The 22,210-nt window shown below is 42.9% G+C and overlaps 1 protein-coding gene and 1 long non-coding RNA gene across 10 annotated transcripts in view; one reads left to right on the forward strand and one right to left on the reverse strand.

Moving 5' to 3' along the window:
• ERC2 (ELKS/RAB6-interacting/CAST family member 2) overlaps positions 1-22,210 on the forward strand; it is a 957,804-nt gene that overhangs the window by 770,682 nt on the left and 164,912 nt on the right. For 2 of the 9 annotated variants that reach the window (XM_081524881.1, XM_081524878.1), the window contains one exon: positions 7,287-7,352. The exons of the other annotated variants lie outside the window; for them this stretch is intronic. In XM_081524881.1, coding sequence (XP_081381007.1) covers positions 7,287-7,313 — 27 coding nt within the window. In that variant the 3' untranslated portion in view covers positions 7,314-7,352. The remainder of the gene's footprint in view (positions 1-7,286; positions 7,353-22,210) is intronic. 9 annotated transcript variants of the gene reach the window in all.
• On the reverse strand, positions 6,003-16,191 carry LOC145519907 (uncharacterized). Its single transcript, XR_014064016.1, has 5 exons — positions 15,526-16,191; positions 14,853-15,114; positions 8,361-8,765; positions 7,702-7,841; positions 6,003-7,319 (listed from the first exon to the last, which is right to left on the reverse strand). It is a non-coding gene; the product is annotated as an uncharacterized LOC145519907 (long non-coding RNA).

Genomic DNA, 22,210 nt, shown 5'->3' on the forward strand with positions numbered 1-22,210 from the left:
GTTAACATCCTTCACCACACATTGTTACAAATTTTTTTTTCTTGTGCTTACTTGCCCCTTTTCAAATGCTCCTGTTATCGCAAGTGGATTGGAAGATGCTGTTTAAAACTCAAGATTTTTTTTTTTCAAGTAAATGAAGTAGAAAGATAGCTAGATGTCATTTTTTTTAATCCCTCAAAGAATACCTCAAATCCCCAAAGCTACTAAAACACAAGCCAGAAAGAGTATGTGATTTCTCACCATTGGGAAATAAAGGTGGTAGTTTATTTGTTTGCTTGCTTTTAAGAGCAGAAGCTCTGGAATGACCCTGTCTTGGCTCTCTGTGAGGCCACAGGTAGGAAAGAAATGAGGACAAATGTCTGTACTGTTATGGGAGGTATTTAACTTCTCCTTCCTCTACTAGCTGTTAGGTGCTCACCCAACCATTTCAGTCACAGGAGAGGAAGGGAGGCGGGGTACACAGCCCTTAGGAAAGCTGGCTGTGCGGATGAGCAAGTTATTGCCAAAGCTCTTTAATCTGGGTGTGATGTTAACTCCTTACATGTAAGCACGCAAGGGCACAATTTGATAAACCCTGCCAGGTAGGGTCTTCATGTCTGGGGAAAAAGACAGAGCTGCTTAATGCATCAGGATCCTCCTCTTAGAAAAGGATTTTTCCTTAAAGGCTATTGAAGATTTCAGTCTTACTCTATTTTGAATAAAGTTGTTTTTCTCCCCTTTCACTGATTCCTCTTAGTTTTAAACCTTGTGTGCAGTATTAGGGTTTCATTAAGAGATTTGTTGCAGCATCCTTTGAGTCAACAGCGGTTTTCAGACACAGTCTACCCTCCCCAGCTTGTAGATGAAACTCATCTTGGTATTGTGGAAGGGTTGATTCCTTTTCAACTTGCTGCTTTAATCCGGTCACATTTGTTTAAGAGGCAGCTCTTTAGCTCCCCCATTGAAAGGGGGTGGCCAACTTTCAAAGGTCTGGAAGCAGGAAAATCCATTTTCTCTTGCTAAACACCATTGCCTTTCTTTTTTTTCTTGAACTGATGTAATAAGGGTCATGTCAGACTTCCATGCCCCAGGCACTTACTTGCAGCACTCAGGAGATAAGGAACCACAGAAGAGAGAACTGAAAACATTCTTTAAAGGAACATACACACACAGTGTCCAGGGGCGAGGGGATTTGGTTGCCCACTAGCCAGATTCTGCAAACTACTGTATTTGTGGAACAGTAGCATTTGAAAAATTGTTTCAGCATCTGTATTTTAATGACAGGTGTAAACCATAGCTTTAAACAGCCCAGAGATGTTAAAATAACTAAGGATGGTTTAACACACTGTCTGATCCTTTTTTACATACACCCTTTTGCCTTTGGTCTTAGCACAATATCAAATAATTTGTTGTAATAGTGACAACCTATGAAATGCCACCAACAAAGGTGATGTGCCCAGTTGTATTTGTATACGTTTTTAAGGTCTACAAGTCAGGTTAATTTACTTTCTCCAGTTTAATTCACACAGCAGCCCTGTGAAGTATCAGGGCCTTCTGATTCTTTTTTATTTTTGAGGCACTTGAGGACATGAAGAGTCGAGGGGCTAGGGGATTTGATTGCCCACTAGCCAGGAAACAGCAGAGTCAGAAAAGCACAATTTTCACTCTGTTTAACAAAGCCAAGCGTTAATGACTGATGGATGAGGGAGTGAAAATAAAGCCTGTCTCCACCCCACCCCTTTTTTATGGCTATCTGGCAATGGCTCAGCTGTTAGCAGATGTTGACTTTGGGCTCCGAAAATATATTCTTGGCCAGTGTACAACCTTCCAGCATTTCTATCTTCAGCTGGGTAGCTGGGTATCTTGTATCTTTCAGCTGAGAGAGCTGGCACCATGCACTAACGGTTGGTTTGTCAGAATTAACTTTTGCTCCAAGGAAATAGAAAGCTAGTTTCTTCATGTCACCCTATAATGATAATTGGAAAAAAATGAGAAAGTGCCTAAAGATGCTGCATTAGAAGTGAAGGAGGATACCCCACAAGCTTCTCTGATGTTCTCCATGGCTTACCAAAGAGGATTTAGATGGCCCCCTGCCTCAGAGGTCCTGGTGTGGTAGACTTGCTGAGAACCAACCAGGCTGCACAGGCTTGCTTGTAGTCTCTGCCTCTCTCTTGAGAAACACTCCCGTGTATCTTTTAAAACATGGACATCGCCCATCATGTTTCCCCTTAGCCAGGACTGTTCGGCTTTCACCAAGTCAGGTTAGAAGAATAAATCGAAAGTGCAGCTAGTGCCATGAGAAGGGGGATGGAACCATTCTGGGGAGAAACAAGTAAACACAATCTTGGCAGCCCCTAAGGAACTCTGAAATCCAGGCTGCCTTCTCTCTTAGAGGAGTCAAGTCATTCAGAAAAGCAGGGGCCAGTCCTTATAGGCTTTCTGGTTTGAAAATGCATGTTAAATTCCCACATGTGCTGTGACAGAGCATGAGGGGTATGGGGGCGCTGCCTTTTCCCTCAGGGACCTTGAAACTTGGCTGGGTGCTGCTGGTAAGCTGTATAAGGGACATCTGCTGTTCTCCCAAAGGAGAGAGAGGTTGTCTTTCTTCCAAGAGCCAGAGAAACCCCACCTAAGTTGTACCATCCAGGACCTTCAACAGCTTGGAAAGGGGCAACACAGAGTCCTAAGGACTTCAGAGCTGAGCTGAGCAGGACACTCCGGGGGCCAAAATGAGGGCTTCTTTCTGTGGCTTCAAAGTTCACATGTCAGGAGGGTGAATCTTTGTGGTCAGATGGACTGGAATTTGACCCCCGCTCCACAGCTCCTGGCCAGGTGTACTTCGGTGACCTACCTCACTTTTGTCCCTGAGCTTGCCTTCCCCTGTCTGCACAAAGACCCTCCCCAGTCCTGTGCCCTAGTGATTCTTAGTGAAGAAACACTGCAAGCCGTCCCATTCTCTCTAACCTGGAGCTGGTGCTAATTCCTGCTGGCTCACTTCTAGCCCAGGTCAGAAATTAATTAGCATTTATAAACAGAGCACAGAGTGGGTATCTGAATCTAGTAAGGACTTGGCTATTCTTTGGGAGAACTTGTCTGCAAATGGGTACTACAGGCTGTGACAGATCAGATTATCTAAGAGTTTGCAGCCATTCCTGACCTCATCACATAAACAGAGACATCAACTTATGGGCTATGCATTCTAGGAGGCAAGAGAGGTGACAGACATGAATGTGAGGTTTCCAGAGGAAAGGTTTGGACTTGACCCAGAAAGAAAACACGTTAGTACCCTGATAAGGCTTGATGCCCTTATCTCCAGGTTCACACCCCTTGCTTTCCTTTGTATACACTCTATTTCCCCAGTTCTGGTCAAGCCTGCAGTTTGGAAATGCTGAGAGTTGCTGCTTTGCTCAAACCCAGGCACAGGGCACATCATATACCCCACACTGTGGTCTTGCTTTTGTGACTTGAGTGGCTAAAGTTTGCAGAATGCTGGTGCTTGAAGTTTGCAGAAAGTATCAGAGAAGCCATGAACTTCTCGGAGGAGTAGGGGTGGGTCTGGTGACTGCCCATGCCACACCCTGTCAGTAACCAGAACGGTCACCCTGCTTGTCCCACCAGGAGGCCATGTTGAACTTCTTGGCAGAGACAAGTGGCTGAGTTCTTTCAGAGGCAGTAGGCTGATTTGAAAGTGATGCTTCCGTAATTTCATTCTCATCTTAGGATGAGTGTGACAGTAAGGTCCTCATTAGGAACCTAGTCCTTTGATTTCAAGATAAAAGCCAACTATCAACTTAAAGAAAATTGCAGGTTTAAAAAAAAAAAAAAAAACCCGCCCTGTGATGGGCTGAGGCTAGCCTGCTGGCTATACCAAATACCACAAAATAGAGGCCAGTTAAAGATTTACACTGGTCTGTTTATCAGGTCATATCACAGAGTTCCTTCCCAGACCTCCATGGCTGGGCTAATAAATGTCCCCACAACAAGTCTCCCACCTTGTCAGTGATGACTCAGTCACTTTGCTCTTAGATGTTGTCATCAACATAGCCCCTTGAGCAGCCCATCCGGTGAGGGATTTTGTTTTATCTCAGTATTTAGAGAACCCCATTAGAGCCCAGCATCTGGAACTGCAGGATTTCCGTCAAGTCTTCATATCATCTCTGGAGCAATAGATACATCCTGAGTTTATTTGATAGTTAAGCCTCCCCCCTCTTTAAAATGGGCTTTGTGCTCACTGCTTTGGGCTTCAGCCCACCTTGGATGTTCCATCCCCAGATGCTGTGGACAAAAGCAGACGGATGACAGATGGACTAGAGGCTTTTTTCTCATCCAGATATTTTGGCAACTCCTGGCATAGCAATCACTCACAGGGGACACACAAGGGAGCAAACACCAGGCAGCCTCCAGAAAGCCCGCTGCAAAGTCAGTTTGAAAACAGAAAAACAAGGGAAGGAAACTTACTCCCCCAGGCCTGAAAGATGCATTTTAAAAGTTGAAGAATTTCTAAATAACTTGGCATGAAGTTAGGGATCAAGTGACATTTATCTGGTTTTTATTGTTTTGGTCCCCAGATTTACATTTCTGGGCAGTAAGGTTGCCGGACAAATTAATATTTGCATACAAAGATGCAGGCGGTGCAGGAGTCAGACAGCTGCGAACGTTTGGAAATACTTGGGGCTCCGTCTCTGATTAGCTCCCGCATTTTTGTTTTTTTATTCCCCAAGCAGACACTCACTCTGACCCAGATCACTTGGTGATTAGGGTCAATTCATGTTTAAGCTTTGAAGATTAGAGAGAGCAGAAATGGCCACCACTTCCCTTTCTATTTTCTTTTAAATACTTTAAACTTCAGAAACTAGGAACTTGAAAGATATGCATAATATTCTGAGCGCACTGAAGGAATTTATCCACATTTCTGCCATGTTAAACGTTAGCAAAGTTTATATTGGACTGTCATATTTCTTTACTTTATTCGCCAGCATACAAGATGTCGATCTCAACATCTGGCTTTTAATAACCCTCGACGTCTGGGAGCTCCTTTTTATTCCTATGGTGGACGAGGCACAGTAGTGATATTGGCAGTGTGTGTTTTTGAGCTACAATTCCTGTCTGCTTCAATCATAATTAATTACCACTTTTTAATATATTTAATTTGCTAAAAGTAATTTGCATTAGACCACACTTCACCGTTAGGAAAATAGTTGTAGATTTTGGTGGCAGTGGCTTTCTTTCCTCCTTCCTTCTTCTTTTTCAAAATTCAAAACATCTTTGGATTTGAAACAAGCTAGATGTCTACATGCTATTGGTTTTAAATGCAAAATGAAATAAACTGCTTAGCAAAGGGAAAGATTTTACAGCCGTTCAGAAGCAGTCAGCAGGGACTGTAGGCTGCATTTTGAGGAAAACAGCCTATTTTTTGTGTGTGACTTTGGCAAATCATAGCATCTCTCTGAGTTTTCCTGCAGTAGTGACTTTGGGAGTCAGGAACCTTATAATGAAAGCTAGGCCCTCCATCCAGAGAAATACACTTACACACACACCCACACCATTCTGCATTGAACTGCAAGGAATTGCTGGGCCCTTTGAGACCCATTTGTGGATGCCCGCTATACTTTCCTTCTTTACTAACATAAAAAAGGACATAAACTTTGCCTTTCTCCAGGAACTGAGAGAAAGTTGAATGAATGTAAAAATCCATGTCTCTCAAATTAGGTAGGGAAAAGGGAGATTCATTGCCAGGAGCAATTACTAGACTGTGTAGTGGTAAATAGACACAGGTAAATTTTACGTGAGGAGGAGACCCAGGTAAGATGATCAGTTGAATTTATTTGGGGCCAGAATATTACTAGCCAAACTGTCACTGCAAATTCATACTGAGTTGTCCAATTCAGACTGTGTGCAAATCACTTGATTGACTCAAATCAGTGGGACATTGTTAATTCTTTGGGCTGCAGTCTGGTGAATTCCCTTTGTCAGAATAATATTTTTAAATATACAAAATAAAATGCACAAAAACACAAAAGAAATCATATGAAAACTCATTTCAAAGACCATAGATTCAAATTCTTAAGCAGATAAAATCACCTTAGCCTTGTTGGCAAGATTAGGTCAAACTGTATGAAGTTGCTGTTTTTCTAGACCAAAAATGGCCAACGGTGGGCATTTCCATATAATTCAACCTGATATTACAACAACTTAAGCAATATGGATACATACTGTGAGAAAATGCTTCAAGTTATTGTTTTTCCTGTTCCTGGTTTTCAAAACACCGAAGCCAATCATGGGAAAACGTGGTTTTGTCGGGGATTTGTTAAAAGACACAGCTCCCAAATTACGTGTGAGACCAGGATATGAACCACTCAGTTTTCTACACTTTGTTTCTATCCTTGCAGTGAGCAGTGAGAATTCTTGTTCAAAACACAACCTTGTGATGGCGGATATACTTCTCTCTGCATAGATTCAATTGCCCTGCCCATCCACCTCTTCACTAAGTGAGGAAAATGGCCCGAACCATTCTGGAAATGTTTTCAACAAGAATTCAGACCAAATAAGTTCCCATTTATCCACAGTTGAGCACAATTTTAAGTTAAACAAAACTTCCTTTCTACAAGTATTTTACTGAATTGAGAGTTTACTCTCTTTGCTTTGAAACTTATTTGATTGCAAATGTATAATCATTCCATGCAAATGTATAATCATTCCATGGCGGGCACATCCTCTTTTATGCTGAGAGTAAAATAGAACCTGACAAATCCAGAAGATCACAGCATGTGTGAGCCTTTGGGAAATAACCAATGTGAATAATCGCATGCTACAGAAGTTTGTTCCACCCAAGTTGGTGGAGTTTTTTTTTTTTTTAATTCTTCTTCAGCCTTTATTGATACTTCAAGCTTAAGAGAAATTAAGGGTATTTAGTTACTATAATTACTTCTCTGCTTACTTAAAAGGTTTAATCTACTCTTTAGGCATATGCAATTCAGATTGCATGCTTTCCAAAAAAATAATCATCTGCTAATGTAGACTAATTTTAATCTTCTAATCCAATCTTGACACGGAGTCAGAGCCTGGTGGGTGGAATGTTTTTGTGTGGGGGTTGCCATAGATACAAAACTCAGTTATGTATTTGACAAGTCAGTGATGTGGAACTTAAGTTACTATGGATTTTTTTTTTTTCCTCGCTCTTTAAGATTAAAAAACAAAGTGAAGATCAGTGTGCCTTTGCAGTGCATCCCAGTGTAACTAACCTTCTCTTCTTTCATTCCGGTGCTCCCCTCCTCTCCGTGCACCTTCTTACCCCTGGCCGGCCGCAGGATGACGAGGAGGGCATATGGGCATAGCCGGGCCTGTAAACCAAAGTTCCAGTTTTGTTTTGAGGGGTGAGAAAACCATCTTTTATATCATTTTTCTTTTAAAAATTGTATTCCAGTGTTGTGTTGTGTGCGTGCTCCGTTGTGCTCACTGCTGTTTGTGACTATGTCCTGTGTTTGCTTCTGTGTGCCGTGACCACCCCCAAGAGCGCCCTCCTTCATACCCCGCCTCCCTGCAACCACATTATTGTTCTGCCTTGTTGGGGCTGGGTTGAGCACCATTCAAATGTTTCTATGTTGTTTAAGATGTAAACTCTGTCCTCATTAGGATTTATCCACACTTTTAAAGGCATGATTGTGGACTCAGAAATTGTCACAGTTCTCCAGTCATGGTTTTCAGCTGACTGCTTGCTCTTACCAGATATGCCAGTGTGTCCTTCTGGTTGTGTCAAATGCTTGGTAAGGAATAAGGAAAACAAAGCTGTTTATCTTCATGGAGCTGAAACTGTCATGTGTAAGAAGCCCATTTAATGAATTGTACTCTCTTCTATGGCAGTTCTGAAGAAAACACAAGGAGCAAGGCATAGTAGTGGTGAATGGGTAACTGTATCTCTTTAAATGAACTAGAACAGAAATGTTAATATTAACAGACTCATGAGTGGTATTATATTTGTTGCTTTTTGACAATTGCGTGTCTATAGAGTTTTGCATTATTTTCATGCATTGTGTTTTTTCAGAGGATTTTGCTCTTTTAAAGGTTGATTTTTATCTATTGTGAACCCACTGTTTATTTCTTGGCTATCTGCATTATAGTTGAATAGTGGCGCATGTAATGCTCTGTGTTATTAATATAAAATGGAACATTGAACTCTGTTGACTTTTGCTGTTGGGAATCACACCTCTCCAGGATACTGCAGGCTGTTTAACACCAAGTCACAAATGCTCTGGAGCTGAATATATCTACCTATGGTGACACAGACTATTCTGTTGAAGTTGGTGACATTGTATATGAGCATATATGTATATACTCAGAACAAGAAATGTGGTAGATTGTGTGCCATAGTCAAAAGTACTTACCATGCGGTTCTTTTTCTGGGACAAATGTGAAAAGTCCCAGGTCTGTGATTGGAAAGGTGATTCTTTGGGATAAGTAAACAGGTGTGCCCTTCCTCAAGTCTTGCGCTCATATTACGTAAACAGTGGTTCTTCAGATGAATTTGAAAACAGTAACTGGTGTGTTTCGCCCGTGGGTGACAGTTTTCACTGGCATTTTTCACTGCTCAGTTGAACCCGTCGAAGGTCCCATCAGTGAGTCAGACTGCTCTCTCTGGTCCTTCAGGGAACACGCAGAGGTTTGACTTTCATTGACAGCATCTTTCCACATAGTACAGATGTAACACTTCTGGATCCATTGACTGCCAGGAGAACCTGCTTCCAGGTCACAGTAGGCCATCTCCCCTTTTCTCCTCTCTTCTCCCTTTCCTTGGTAAAGAGGAAAACAGCACAAAATTAACTCTTCCAGATGCAAGGTGGTTCCAAAGGGAAGCTTGTTGATATAGGGAGGTAGGGAAACCAGAGAAATGCTAAAATTTGTCTGAGAGACTCCCTATCTAGGGAAAAGTTTAAGAGAAACATGGCCTTTACTCATACGGAATAGCTAATAAAGATGCAAATTGACCTAAAACAGCTCTAAGTAAGAAGTAAATATTTTATAATGTTAAAGAGTGAACATATGAAACCTGCCCACAGCATGCATGTAACAAGTAGGCAAAGGAAGGTTCTGTGAATTTGGGAGTTGCCTAGAGAAGTGTAAGTCCTTCTTGGGGTTCTTTTGTGGACCTGCTTCTGCCATCGTGTTATAGTGTCAGGACTGGGCTGCATTTGTATCTCCTCCTGGATGTGTGCTGTGCTTAGTCACTCAGTCATGTCCAACTCTTTGCGACCCCATGGACCGTAGCCTGCCACACTCTCCTGTCCATGGAGATTCTAAGGGCAGGTTGCCATGCCCTCCTCCAGGGCATCTTCCCAACCCAGGGATCGAACCCAGGTCTCCTGCGTTGCAGGAGGATTCTTTACCATCTGAGCCACCAGGAAAGACCCTCCTCCTGGAAAATAAAGACTCTTATTGCTCTTTCACAAGGGTTTTGACACCCCAACACCCTGCCTGCCTTCCATCATCCACTGACATACAAACCTTGTCATTCTCAGGATGAAACTGGTGCCAAGGCGCATAGACAGCCTTGCTTTGCTCAAGGAAAGCAGAGATAATGGTATTAAATCCCCATCCTCCTTATTCCTTTATGAAATTTCCCAAACACCATGTATCCCAGAAAACAAATACCTTCTGAAAATTAGTCAATATATAATCCTGCTTTAATATGTTGTAATAAATTTTATAGGCTTCTGAGGAAAACTACTTATCTTTCTTTATGACTCCTTTAAACAAGTTTGCTCAGATATTCTCAGGCCTTTAAAACCATATCTTAAGGATTTAAATAATAAGATACTGGGAGAACTTTCTATTTCTGAACAGCCGTTGCATGTTTTGAGTCGCATTACAATCTGTGGGGCCTAAGGAGATATTAAATTTATAACTAAAGATGGATAATAGTGGCACATTAAAAATTAACTGTTTTGAATATTTTGATTTATGGCCCTTATAAAAGAAACATTACAAGAAGTTATTTTACTAGGCATCAGTAATATGCTTATAATAGCATCATAAGCCTCTGACTTGAATCTGGTGTTTCAGTGCTGAAATGAATCATAATTTAGGAAAAGTTGCTCCAAAAATTACAACAAATTGGAATTAGCATAACAACCCTGACAGCTCCTCCCTTTTTTGGCACTTCTAGATACTAGCCTAGACATGATTGATTTGTCTCACTGTGATCATTCAAGGGTGGTGTTTTCTGAGAGCAAAGTGGACTGGGGAAAGTTTGCTTTTCTAAAGAGTTTTGACAGCCCCTAGAGCTAGTTGTTTCCCCCATAAACGTCACACCCTAGCCCGGCATTATCAGCATGTGACCTGTGTAGTCCACAGAACCCTGAGCTTGGTTTCACGCTCTGCTGTCACTGTCTTGAAACTGTTAATAATTTCTGAATGAGGCACGCGGTAGTTCATTTTGCTCCGGGCCCCCCAAATTATGTATCTGGGCTGGTTAGACCCACTGTGTGTTCCTATATGCTGCCTTAGCTCCTCTCCAGTCCCCCTCCCAGTTGGCTCATCCCCACTCCTGTTTTCTTATGGCTGGAATTTACCTTCCGCCTGCCTTATTTTTCTGGTTTTCTTGCAGAAACCCGATGGGATCACATTTCCAGCAATTTTTTGCCCTTATGGGCATTACCGAAATGTGTATTCAACCATGGCCCCTTTGTGCCACCCCCCAATTGGATTGTGAAAATGTGCTCTTGGCACCCTTCTGCATTTTCTATCTTGCTTTGAAAAATGCAGGAAAAGCAGCTGCTTAATTTCTCCATTACTTTCCTTCGGGAAAATCCACTTGATGTGGCAGTGATCTGTGTCAAAAAATAAGCCTTCATTTCCATTGAATGGAGGTGCCTTCCTTGCACCCCCAGGAGACTCTTTGGTTTGTGAATATTCAATGAGGTGAGACAGTGGAGTCCTTTGCAAGATCTAGGGCCACATCTGCCTTGACATTTGAATGTTTCAGCTTTTACTGTGAACTATTGTAATTGAGCAGACATAGAGTACAAAATCATTCTTATTTCTTAAACCACTAGAAAAGAATAAGTCTTTTTAGATTGAAAACATATGCAAATGTTTAGGACCCGATTCGTAAAAATACAGATGTGGGCATTAACAAGTTTTGGCATGGGACCCTGATGCTAGTAGATGAATCCTGTCAAAACGAAACATTGTATCTCTATGCCACCAGCACATGGACAGTGTTTCGGTGAGTGTGCTTATGAATCACAGAGTACGTAGACTTGAGGGAGGGAGTTTGCACACATAGAAGCAGTGCTTGAAAGCTGGTAGAACTCCATGGCATGACGCCTGTCAGGAAGAATGCGGAAGGAGATATTTTATTGTGCCTAGAAAGTTTATGTTAATATATTCTGTGCCTTCTCTTAGCAGAAAAGGTCTGGGCACAAAGCCTGTGCTCCTTCTGCCTGTCCTATGCTCGGCCTCCTCAACTGAAGTCTTAGTTTCTCTGCAAAGTGGAGGTTTCCTTTTATATCAGCTGGACAAGGGTACCGACTAGTGTTTTTAATTCAACCCATCTCTTTATGACTGAGGATCTGATAGATTCATCATCTTGTGCGATCAACTTCTAAGACTTTTCCTTCCTTCCTTCATTTATCCAATCATTCAATCATTTTTCACCTCTTCATTTTTTCTTTCATCAAATGGTTAAAATCTTGGCTAGGTGCTGAGAAAACAGCGATGCATAAGATAGAAATGATTGCTACATTGTTGGTCTTAAAATATGGTTTAGGGAAACTGTCCATAACAATTTAAATGTATGAATGGAAAACATACACTTTGATCATTGCTTTGATGGAAATTGGGAAGATACTAAGACTAACAAGAAGAACCTACTTGAGCAAAGGCCAAAGGTAGGAAAGAACTTTATGGGCTGAAGGAGTTTAAAACCATGACTCTGGGTAAAAAATAAGACAGTAAGATGAAGATAAAGAAGTGGGAAGGGGCCAGATCATGTAGGGCCTTTTAGGCTAAGGTAGGGAGTTTGAGTTTTAAGCCTAAGGAAAGTACAAAATAAAAAAGAAAAAATTAGAGGATCTTAAACAGGGGCATGACGTAATTCACTTCATATTGTAGAATAACCCAGGCTGCTGTGTGGAGGATGACATATCATGGCAGGAAGAGTAGAAGTAGGGCTGTTCCATCATTTGTGAAGGGAATGGCAACCCACTCCAGTATTCTTGCCTAGAAAATGCCATGGACAGAGGAGCCTGGCAGGATATATTCCATGGAGTCACAAAGAGTCGGATGTGACTGAGCAACTAACACAAATGGTGCTGACCCAGGGGAGCAGTGGGGGATATGCAGCTGCTAAGCTGCTAAGTCGCTTCAGTCGTGTCCGACTCTTTGCGACCCTATAGACGGCAGCCCACCAGGCTCCGCCGTCCCTGGGATTCTCCAGGCAAGAACACTGGAGTGGGTTGCCATTTCCTTCTCCAGCGCATGAAAGGGAAAAGTAAAAGTGAAGTTGCTCAGTCATGTCTGACTCTTAGCGACCCCATGGACTGTAGCCTACCAGGCTCCTCCATCCATGGGATTTTCCAGGCAAGAGTACTGGAGTTGGGTGCCATTGCCTTCTCCGGGGGATATGCAGACATGTGGATAAATTGGAGATGAGACTAGCATATGAAGTCACAGGACTTTGATGAAGAATTAAGAGAAAAGACTAAAGTGGTTATACCTCCAGATTTCTGCCTTGAGTGTCAAAGCTTGAGCACACCGCTGTTTGAGCATAAGGGCTGAGTGGGAGTCTTCTGTTTTCTCCAAGTGTGAGTCGCACTGGCCAAGGAGAGACAGACTTTTGATCCCCTATTTTCTGTTTGCCTGTATGTCAGCAGAGAAATCTTCTGCCTCTCGTTGTAGTAATGGACAGGCTGTCAAGTTTAAAGCATAGCTGGGGTCCAACTTCTGGAGTGTGTGTCTCTTCTGACTCTCAAGGAAAAGGAGAAAATTGAATATGAAAGACTGCAAAGAAAAATCTGTCATAGAATAGGGAGACAGTTGGGCACAGTAGTCTACAGAAAAACCAAGCTCCTGACGTTGTATAAGATAGAAAAGGATGGTTCTTGTAGTTTTTCTTGAGGAATTCTGTCAGTTAAGGCATATCTCATGAGATTTGGGAAGAAGAAGCTGTCAGTAGTCAGTTTTTAGGAGCTAAGATGAGAAGCAAATAGAAGTAGCTACTATGTGTTTCAGAGCCACTGTGGACAAGGGCTCTGCCTACTTTCAATGGCAGAATTAATTCCTGGGCAAAGTGAGATGCTTTCTTTTCTGCTTTCCTTCTTCCCCAATTACCTTCTTTTTTGGCTTCTCTGTTCCTCTGGAAGATATCTTATATTCAAGCTTGTAAGGCTATTCTTCAGAGCCACAGCTTGAATGTCCTACTGCAAGTCCTTTCAGTCTGTAATTCATTCAAAAACAATTTCTTCTTCTCAGCACTGGAGTTGAGGCAGTGAAGAAAGTACAGTTCCTGCCTTGGAGGAATTTAGAGTAATACCTAGGTCCTTAAGCTGATGTTCATGAATCTCCAAGGGTCTGCCAACCCCTGGACATGGTTAACAGACTTCAGATGTGGGGTTGTGTGGTATGTGCATCCTCCAAGGACAGAGAGTATCTTGATCCTCAGCACATACTCCAAAGGGCCAGTGACACAGAAAAGCCACTGAAGAGCCACTGACCCATGAGAAACTGGGTGACAGTGTGGCTCACAGTGTGCTCTCTGGATTCAGACCAGGCTGGGTTTGCATCCTGGCTCCAGCACTATTTGGCTAGGTAACCCGGGGCAAGTGTTCTTCCCTCTCTGCTCTGACATTTCCTCATACAGAGAAGGCTGTACACACCTTCCAGGGCCATGGTGAGGATTAGATGAGTTGAGGGAAATGAGATGCCTGGCTGTGGCTGGCGCGCAGAGAGGCCAGTCCTCATGAGAAGATCACTGTTATTGTTTCTCCGGTGTCCAAAGGAGTGGGCTCCATATGCCAGTGGAAGAAAGTGGTTGATATTGTGGATTGGGTGAACTTGGTGTGGGGGTGACTCTTGAGAGTCCCTTGGACTGCAAGAAGATCCAACCAGTCCATCCTAAAGGAGATCAGTCCTGAGTGTTCATTGGAAGGACTGATGCTGAAGCTGACACTCCAATACTTTGGCCACCTCAGGCGAAGAGTTGACTCATTGGAAAAGACCCTAATGCTGGGGAGGATTGGGGGCAGGAGGAGAAGGGGACGACAGAGGATGCGATGGCTGGATGGCATCATCGACTCGATGGCCATGGGTTTGGACAGACTCCGGGAGTTGGTGATGGACAGGGAGGCCTGGCGTGCTGCGATTCATGGGGTTGCAAAGAGTCGGACACGACTGAGCAACTGAACTGAACTGAACTGAACTGGTGTGGGGGTGGGTTGTAAGAGAAAAGACAGAAGAAAGGAAAATCAAAAGGGGAAATCTGTTTTTATGACCAAAGCTATACAAGCCAGCTACACATTTTCTAGCTGATCTTAGAGCATTTTTACCCTAAAAAAAGTGCACCCTCTTTAGTTACTTTTGATCTTAATGACATCTAGGTCTAGCAAAGGAAGATCTCATTGCGGGAGACTCTGGATTAATCCACGTCTCTAGCAGAACATTTCTTTCAGCTCAAAGAAAAGTCGAGTGTATAACATGAAAAGCCAACAAATATTTGATGAACAATTGTGAGCTGATGAATTGAAAGAGAGAAAAGGAGCAGTCCACCCTTTTCTGCTCTCAAGTTGTGATGGACTTGGGGGCAGGGGTAGAAGATTTTAAGCAGAATTGAGTGCAGTAAATAGGTTCTTGTGGATTTTTCTTGAGCTTGTAAGGGTTACCTGGCAAAGCACTGCATGTTGGCTTGGATATGACCACACTCTCAGGACCTGAAATCTGGCTGAGAAATCATAAACAAATGGTGGTGATAAATGACCGTGGACCCGAGGCAGGAGGCGTCTTAGCAGAGTGTTGCCACATTACTTTACATCCTTCCTGTGCCAGGGCTGGTGCACTGGGAGCTCTTCAGCCTCTCCCACCCCTTTGTCATTTGCTCTGGAGGGTGGTGCTGGTCTGGTCTTGTTTAACCTTTTTATTAATGATCTGTAAAGGGGAGAAAAGAGCATGTGGAGGAAAGTCACAGATGACGCTGATTTGGGATGTGTTGGAAACACTAGGGAGGTCAGACAAATTACACAAATGGCCCAAAGAAGGTTAAGATCATGAAGGGAAAGTGACAAATCTTGGAGAAGTCCAGATACTCACATCTGGTGAAAATTAATCTGAGACACAGATATTAGTGGGTGGGAGGGGTATGGAAACCGAACACTAAAAGCAAAATAATAAGCTGAGTGGACATTGGGAAATCCAGCCATGGGTGAGGACACGAAGAGAACAGCCAATGGCATTGAGCAATGTCTGGAAGTTAGCAGGTGCTAGAGAGACATACATCACCATTTGTGACAATTCTGCCCCAAAACTGTCTTACACTGGGGACATCAAAATGTTACACACCTTCTCTTCAAGAAGATCACCCATAGGTCTTGTTCCTAGACTTGTAAACCAAGTGGAGACAGCACTTTGGGGAGCTGCCCAATTGTTGGGCAATGTTAATAAGCTGGACCAGAACTTTCTTAGTGATTCAGGGAGAGGAACCCTGGTCCCATCTCTTTCTAGTCGTCTCCACAGCTCTTAATAAAATGAAAAAGCCAGGTAACATCCAAAACAAGAATATATATTTATGGTCGCCATTGGGTGTGCCAACCAGAATGGCCATTTTCTTTCTCCCATTTGAGGCGTCAGTTGACTAGAGGCCATTGACCACACCCAAGTGGGCCTTGACTCCATCTTCATGCCTTCTCAGAGGTGCATGAGCCCTGAAGGAAGAGTGCTGGCCCACTGGGCTCTCAGCTGATCTCATATAACAGATACAGTGGTTCCATGTTGCCTGGGTAGCCACACAGTCACTTCCCCATGAACATGTTCTATCACAGACGCTGGCATGGTAGTGTGCATTCCCTCTAGCTTTATTTTCCAGTGGATATAATGCAAAAGCCAGGAGCAACAGCATATAGTAACCCAGAATTTCTCTCCTGCCAGGCCCTGGTCTAAGCTGCCCCCGTCTCTCCCATGCAGATCCTGTCCTCAGGAACACTAGGCCACACTTGCCTTCCCTGTCACAGACCTGTTCCCATGGTAACAGAATCATAGAGATGCTGAATCTGCATAAAGAGGAGGCCTGCTGTTTCTTTCAGCTTTGGGGCACCTTCCACAGGCTGGAGATCAGCCTGACTCATTTGCGACCCCACTGCGTGTCCTAATAAGTCTGGCTCCTTCTGTGACGTCTGTGTCAGTGGTCCCAGGGCACAGGCAGCTGAGGATTCGGCCTGTCCCCAAGCGTGTCCTTATTGCCTCTGCCTCTGTGTGTATGTGCAGAGCGCTGAAAACAGAGTTCCTGGAAGGGTACAGAAGAGTTTGTCATCATCTTTTTGAGGAAAGATCATTCCTCCATGAAACCTGTTAGACTGAGAATAAAAAGACAAGTATCCATATGTGGCCAAAGACCCATCTGACATATATTTTACCTCCCTGCTTCAGAGGAAAACATAGGATGAGGCTCTGAAAAACTACAAAGATCACTTTCTCTGGAAAACCCTGAGCTCCTTGCAACCACTGCTGTATTTACCCCATTTACTGCTTTTATATTCGTTGCAGAAAAGAGAAAATTTAATGAGGAATCAGGAGGGAAAAGTTCTTAAAGTCCTCATTCAGGGGAAGTATTAATACCTTTTTTAAGCACATATTGCCTATCAGATATGGTCATATACATATATGATTGATGGGGGCGGGGGGCAAATTGGACTTTGCGTAGTCTCTGGTGCTAAGTAGTTGGTAGCACCTGGGTTCTAGAGTCACAGAGACCCAGTCCAAACACTGGCTCCACCACCACTCTTAAGTGCCGGTTTAAGCCTTTAATGGTAGCGAAGGCTGTTATGGTTGTTGTTATTTATTCATAGCCACAGGATTGATTTTCCACATTGACGAGTTGAGATCTGTTTATCATTTTGAGTCCGGCTCTGCATCAGGCAGTGGGGAGAACCTCTACGGGCTGGGGTGGGCACACTACAGCCCTCTGGGGAGGGGGGGTGGGAGTTACATTCCCAGCGTAGTGGTTCTTGGCAGTGGAATGAGGCTTCTTTGTTCCGCACTCAGATGTCAGCCCAGGAGCCCGGATGCCTGTGGCCACCGTGAGTCAGCATGTGGTGGAATTAGCAGCCCTGCTTAGCCCCCAGCATCCATTCTTCTTTCAATGCACCTTGATCTCTGGTATGACGGCATTATTTGAAAGGCATCTCTGTACAAATCCCTCTACCAAAAAGCTCCAAAACAGAAAGCCCTCCTGATTAAATAGGGAGTCTCCCCATTGTCCTGTGACACTGAGTTATGGTTAGGTTCTGCTTGGAGGGCTTTTTGCTGCTCTGATTGGTTACTTTTATGGTTTTATTTACTTTTTATTGTATCTCTTGGCACCATGGCACTTAGCTTGGCAGCACAATGAAACTATGTTAAGGGAAACCTGTGCTCCTCTTTGTGAAGGCGGTGACAGTCAGGAGATGAAAGAACAGCTGTTTTCTTCTGAGAAAGGAATGGCTTGCCCACCTGGTAGCATCTCCCACCAGCCGATCAGAAACTCAATTCAGCCTCAGAGGTTGTTCAGTACCATTGTCAGCAGAAAAGCACTGTCCTTCCCTCACACAGAATGTGGAGACAAGAGAGGAAGAATGAGGAAGTGCTAAGAACCAAAGAGCAATCTTTGTCCCTCCTTATACAACAGGCTTGGGACTCGGAAAAATCTGATATGTCAGATAAGGCAGGGACTGCATGTGAGAGTGCAAGCTGAGACACTCCAGATGAGTTTTCTCCATGTTATTATACATTTTTTTAAATTATGAAGGCACTAACGTGTTTTCAGAGGCCAGACCGTGAAGCTGTTTCCATACTTTGTGAAAAGTTTAAGGCTCAAGACTCGCATCCGTGGAAGCCTTCCAGGAGCTTCATGTCTGCTTTTACCATGCTTGTCACCTTGGGTGGGGCAGTGCTGGAACAGGGAAGGATGGGCTCTCCCCATCGCCCTCAGGATGATCACTGTCTTCCCAAAAAACCCTGAGGGCTGGGGAAGCTGGAAGGAGGCTTTCAGCCTGACTGCACAGTGCTAGTCCATTCAGCATCAGAAACGTCGCCAAAGTCCTGAGGGCTGGCATTGCCACTTTTCTAACTTCTGTCTCACACAGCTCCCTCACCAGTTTAGAGAAAATATACCACGTCTGTCTCTGATATTCATCTAGTCTCCCATCAGCTCTATGAGGGTAGCTGGCAGGTAGCAGCATGCCCCTTTTGCAAAATAAGAAAATTGACTGTTGGTCAGTTGCTCCTTCCCCTGTAACAGTAATTCCCTAAGGATATTCATCACAGTACTGATGGAATTGGATACTAAGGAAATACTATTTTTAAAAATATAATAAAATCATTCCATGTTTAAATAAGTTTGGGTAAAACTGGATTAAGCAGAATCAAGTAGGGTTCTTCACTGCAGGCCTTCTGAGAGCCTTTGGTGCTCTAGTGTCCTCAGGCCAGTTGTCACATTTTCAGAGAAAGAGAGGGTTGCCGTGAGTTTGTGTGCATATTGCTCATGGACCTTTTCCTTCCCAGATTCTCATCTAGAATTAAATATATTTGGGGAAATCATATTGGAAGGATATATTTAGAGAGAGCTTTGCTGCAATATGCCATCTCTTTGGGTTCAGGATGGGCTATTTGCCCTGGCACGTGGAGCTACCACCATTGTTTGAGATCATTAATGATTAGCTGGTAGAATCCGGTCCCAAAAAGGACAAATGCATGGGCCTGAAAAGAAGACATGTAGCCTAGCCCTGCCATTACGTTTGTATTTTCCTTACTATGGTTGGACAGCTATGTCTTATCCAGTATTTGTCTGAAACTTGATGGGTGTATATACCCAGTGTTGAATAAGACCTATAAAGGAGAATGTAGAGCCTTTAGCCAGTTGCCTTCATGATACAAATGGTGCAGGGCTATGATGTGAGCAGACATGAGAGCCAGCAGGTCTTCTCCTGTGCTGTTTGCCATACACCGGCCACTTTTCCTCAGTCCAGGCTGAGCAGACGATTTCTGTAATGGCCAGATAGTAAATATTTTAGATTTTGTGAGCCAAAAGGCAAAATCAAGAATATTATGTAAGTATTTATGTAACAAGAAAGCAGGCAAATTGCCCCAAATTTTTCATTAATGAAATTCAAAATATAATGAGTGTAATTTTGGTAATACATGTCTACTAATGAGAAGAATTGGATTCTTTGGAGGGAAATTACATTTCATTTAATTGGTATTCAGCATTAGTGTTGCCTGTCATCAGAATCTATTGCAGATGTTCATTTGTAAACAATGTTCTATAATGGTGTTTTATGCATTTCATCTATGAAAATGTCTACTCACACAGATAGATGCTCCACATGTCACTCAGAAAGCTTGTCATGTTCTCATTACTATTTGTAGTGGGCTGAGCAGCAATGCAGAACCATGAGACCCCTGCATAGTATCTCAGTGGCAGCTACTCAATTGCTATTGCAAAAGCTGTGACAGATATCAAGGCAAGGAATGAGTGTGGTCATATTCCAATAGAAACCATATTTATGGACAGTAAAGTTTAAATTTAATATAATTTTTATATACCATAGAATATCTTTCTTTTGATATTTAGCCAACTGTGTAAAAAGGTAAACGCCAGTTTTAGCTTGCAGGCATACAGAAACCAGTGGCAAGCTCCCTGTGACTCAGTGGGCCATACTTTGCAGTCCGCCATCCTAAGTGCTTTCACACTGGTTGTCCTGTTCAGTACTCCCCTCTCCCTACATGGTAGGTACTACTGTTAGCCTGTTTTCCGGATGAGGAAACTTAGGTGCAGAGTGGGAAACCTCCTTGCCCAAAGTCACACAGAGCAGGAATGTCAGAGCTGGGATGAGAACCTGGGTGTGTCTTACTTGAGAGATGCTCACTAGGGTTCCTGATTGTCTGCCTTGACTCACATTGCGTTCCCCAAGGTGACCCTTTCACATCTCCACTGTAGCCTTCAAGCTACCTGCCCAGCCTCCCTCTAAAGGGAAAGGCCACTTTTGCCTGTTTTTCTGAGTACCATGATGAGAGCCAAACAGGACTTCATCATTTTCCTCCTCTCCACCTCAGGACTTTCCTCTATTGATCTCTTCTCCCTTTCCTTCTCCTCATACTCTATTTCACCTCATCTTCATCCCCTTATTCTTTCCTTTTTCGTGAATAAAATGTCCAGCCTTCATGTAGGAGTCCATGAGATGGAAGTGAGAGCTCTGTATTCCAGGTTTGTCCTTTAAAATAGCTGTGTGACCTCGGACACATTATTTGCTCTAGCCTTGGTGTCTTCATCTAGAAAATGGGCAAAATAGTGTTACTGAGTTCTTAGGAAGATCAAGTGAGATAATGATGTAAAATGCTAGCCCAGGGCTAGTGCATAGTAAGCACTCAATAAATACTAGCCCTTGTTGTCTTTCTTTCTTCCCCATTATCACCTCCTCTGAAAACTTCTTCATTGGTCACCACTTACAAATTGCAGCATCAATATTTCTCTAATTATCTATCAAGTATCTTCTATGTGTATAAAGACCTAAAAACTTTCTTAATGAATATCTCCTGAATCAGATCGGGCACTGAGATCCAGTCTGACCATTGAAACTAGTTGTCATCCACACATATAGCCAAAGAAACATATGGAATCACTCTCCCTAGGGGTCTTCTTGCTTGCGCTCTGCCTGAAATAAGTTAGGCATAACTTTCTTAGGGTCAAGCAAGTGATCTCAGCAAGAAAAACATGTATGCTTGCAGATTTAAAAGTTTTTAATATACAATTCCAATAAACTAGCATAGTCAATAGCCAATTGGAATTTGGTGCACAAAAAAACTTGAAACTTTCCAGTCATTACAAGAAGTATCACCATAATGTACAGTCAGGAGAAACTCAGAGGTCAGAAAGCAAGTGAAATTGTAAAGAAAATGCTAAAGCTACCTTTTCCCCTAGATGTTTGTACTCTCTAATCTTGGCTGATCCAGAATAGATAAAGGAAATATTGGATACAACTTGTCAAGAAAAGCAATATTGCATCTTCCTTGTCTGCAGAAAGCAAGTGTATGCTTACAGACCCTGGTGTATTCTTAGAGAGACTCCTAAGGAATTGTGCAAAAAGGGTCTGTTCCAGGAGATTATGAGTCCTTTGTGTTTCACATTTTATGGTTGCCAGTAGCTGGTATCTTTCTGAAATCCCGTGAAAAGTGGGCAGATCTCCTTGTGCAGACTTTTGAGCAGAGAGTTAAGGAGACTTTGTGTGTGACCCTTAATCCTGTTGGGAAATTTTAGGGTGAAAAATGTAATTACATCTGAAATGCCAACAACGAAGGCCAAAAGAATGTCTCCTCTTTGGAAGGTTCTTTGTTGATGAGATTAAAAACTAAGCTCTTGTGCTCCTGCCTACAAATTATTCAGATTATTTGAAAAGAAATGAAAGAAGACACTGGGAAAAAATGCCACAGACCACATTATGTAGGACTTAACTAATGCTCACCTGTTTAGCAGTTGGTTTAGCAAATATTTATCAAGTACCTACTACGTGCAATTCAACAGAAACTACACAAATAAGGCCCGTGATCTCCTTGAGTCCTTTTACCCAAGTAAGGTATATTCTTAATTATCTCTCGGTGTAAGATTATAAGAACTCAAGGTCTCTGCCATTTAGCACTGAACAACTTAACTTGTGTGATCTAAATTGCGACTGATTCTGCATAGAGGTGGATTAGCATGTGCAATATAGTTGTCTGGCCTAGAAGGCTGTTGGATGTGACCTGAAGACCAGAGCTGGAGGCAGAGAGAGATAACGCATAGTAACTAAAGGGAAGTTAGCAAAGTGACACAACATCATTGAAACATTGAGTTGTAGTAAGTTAACTGACCCCGGCAGAGTCTCATAAGCCTCATAGCCATGAATCCAAGTCATGATGACAAGCAGAACTTGTTCAGAGACGGAAAGCAGCCATTATCAAACATTTCCTTTGTCCACATGAAACTACTTCATCTTCTACCCTAACTTGTAGGTCTTAG

This window comes from Giraffa tippelskirchi, chromosome 9 (assembly GCF_054371585.1).
Source record: "Giraffa tippelskirchi isolate mGirTip1 chromosome 9, T2T-mGirTip1v1.2.pri, whole genome shotgun sequence".
Taxonomy (NCBI): domain Eukaryota; kingdom Metazoa; phylum Chordata; class Mammalia; order Artiodactyla; family Giraffidae; genus Giraffa; species Giraffa tippelskirchi.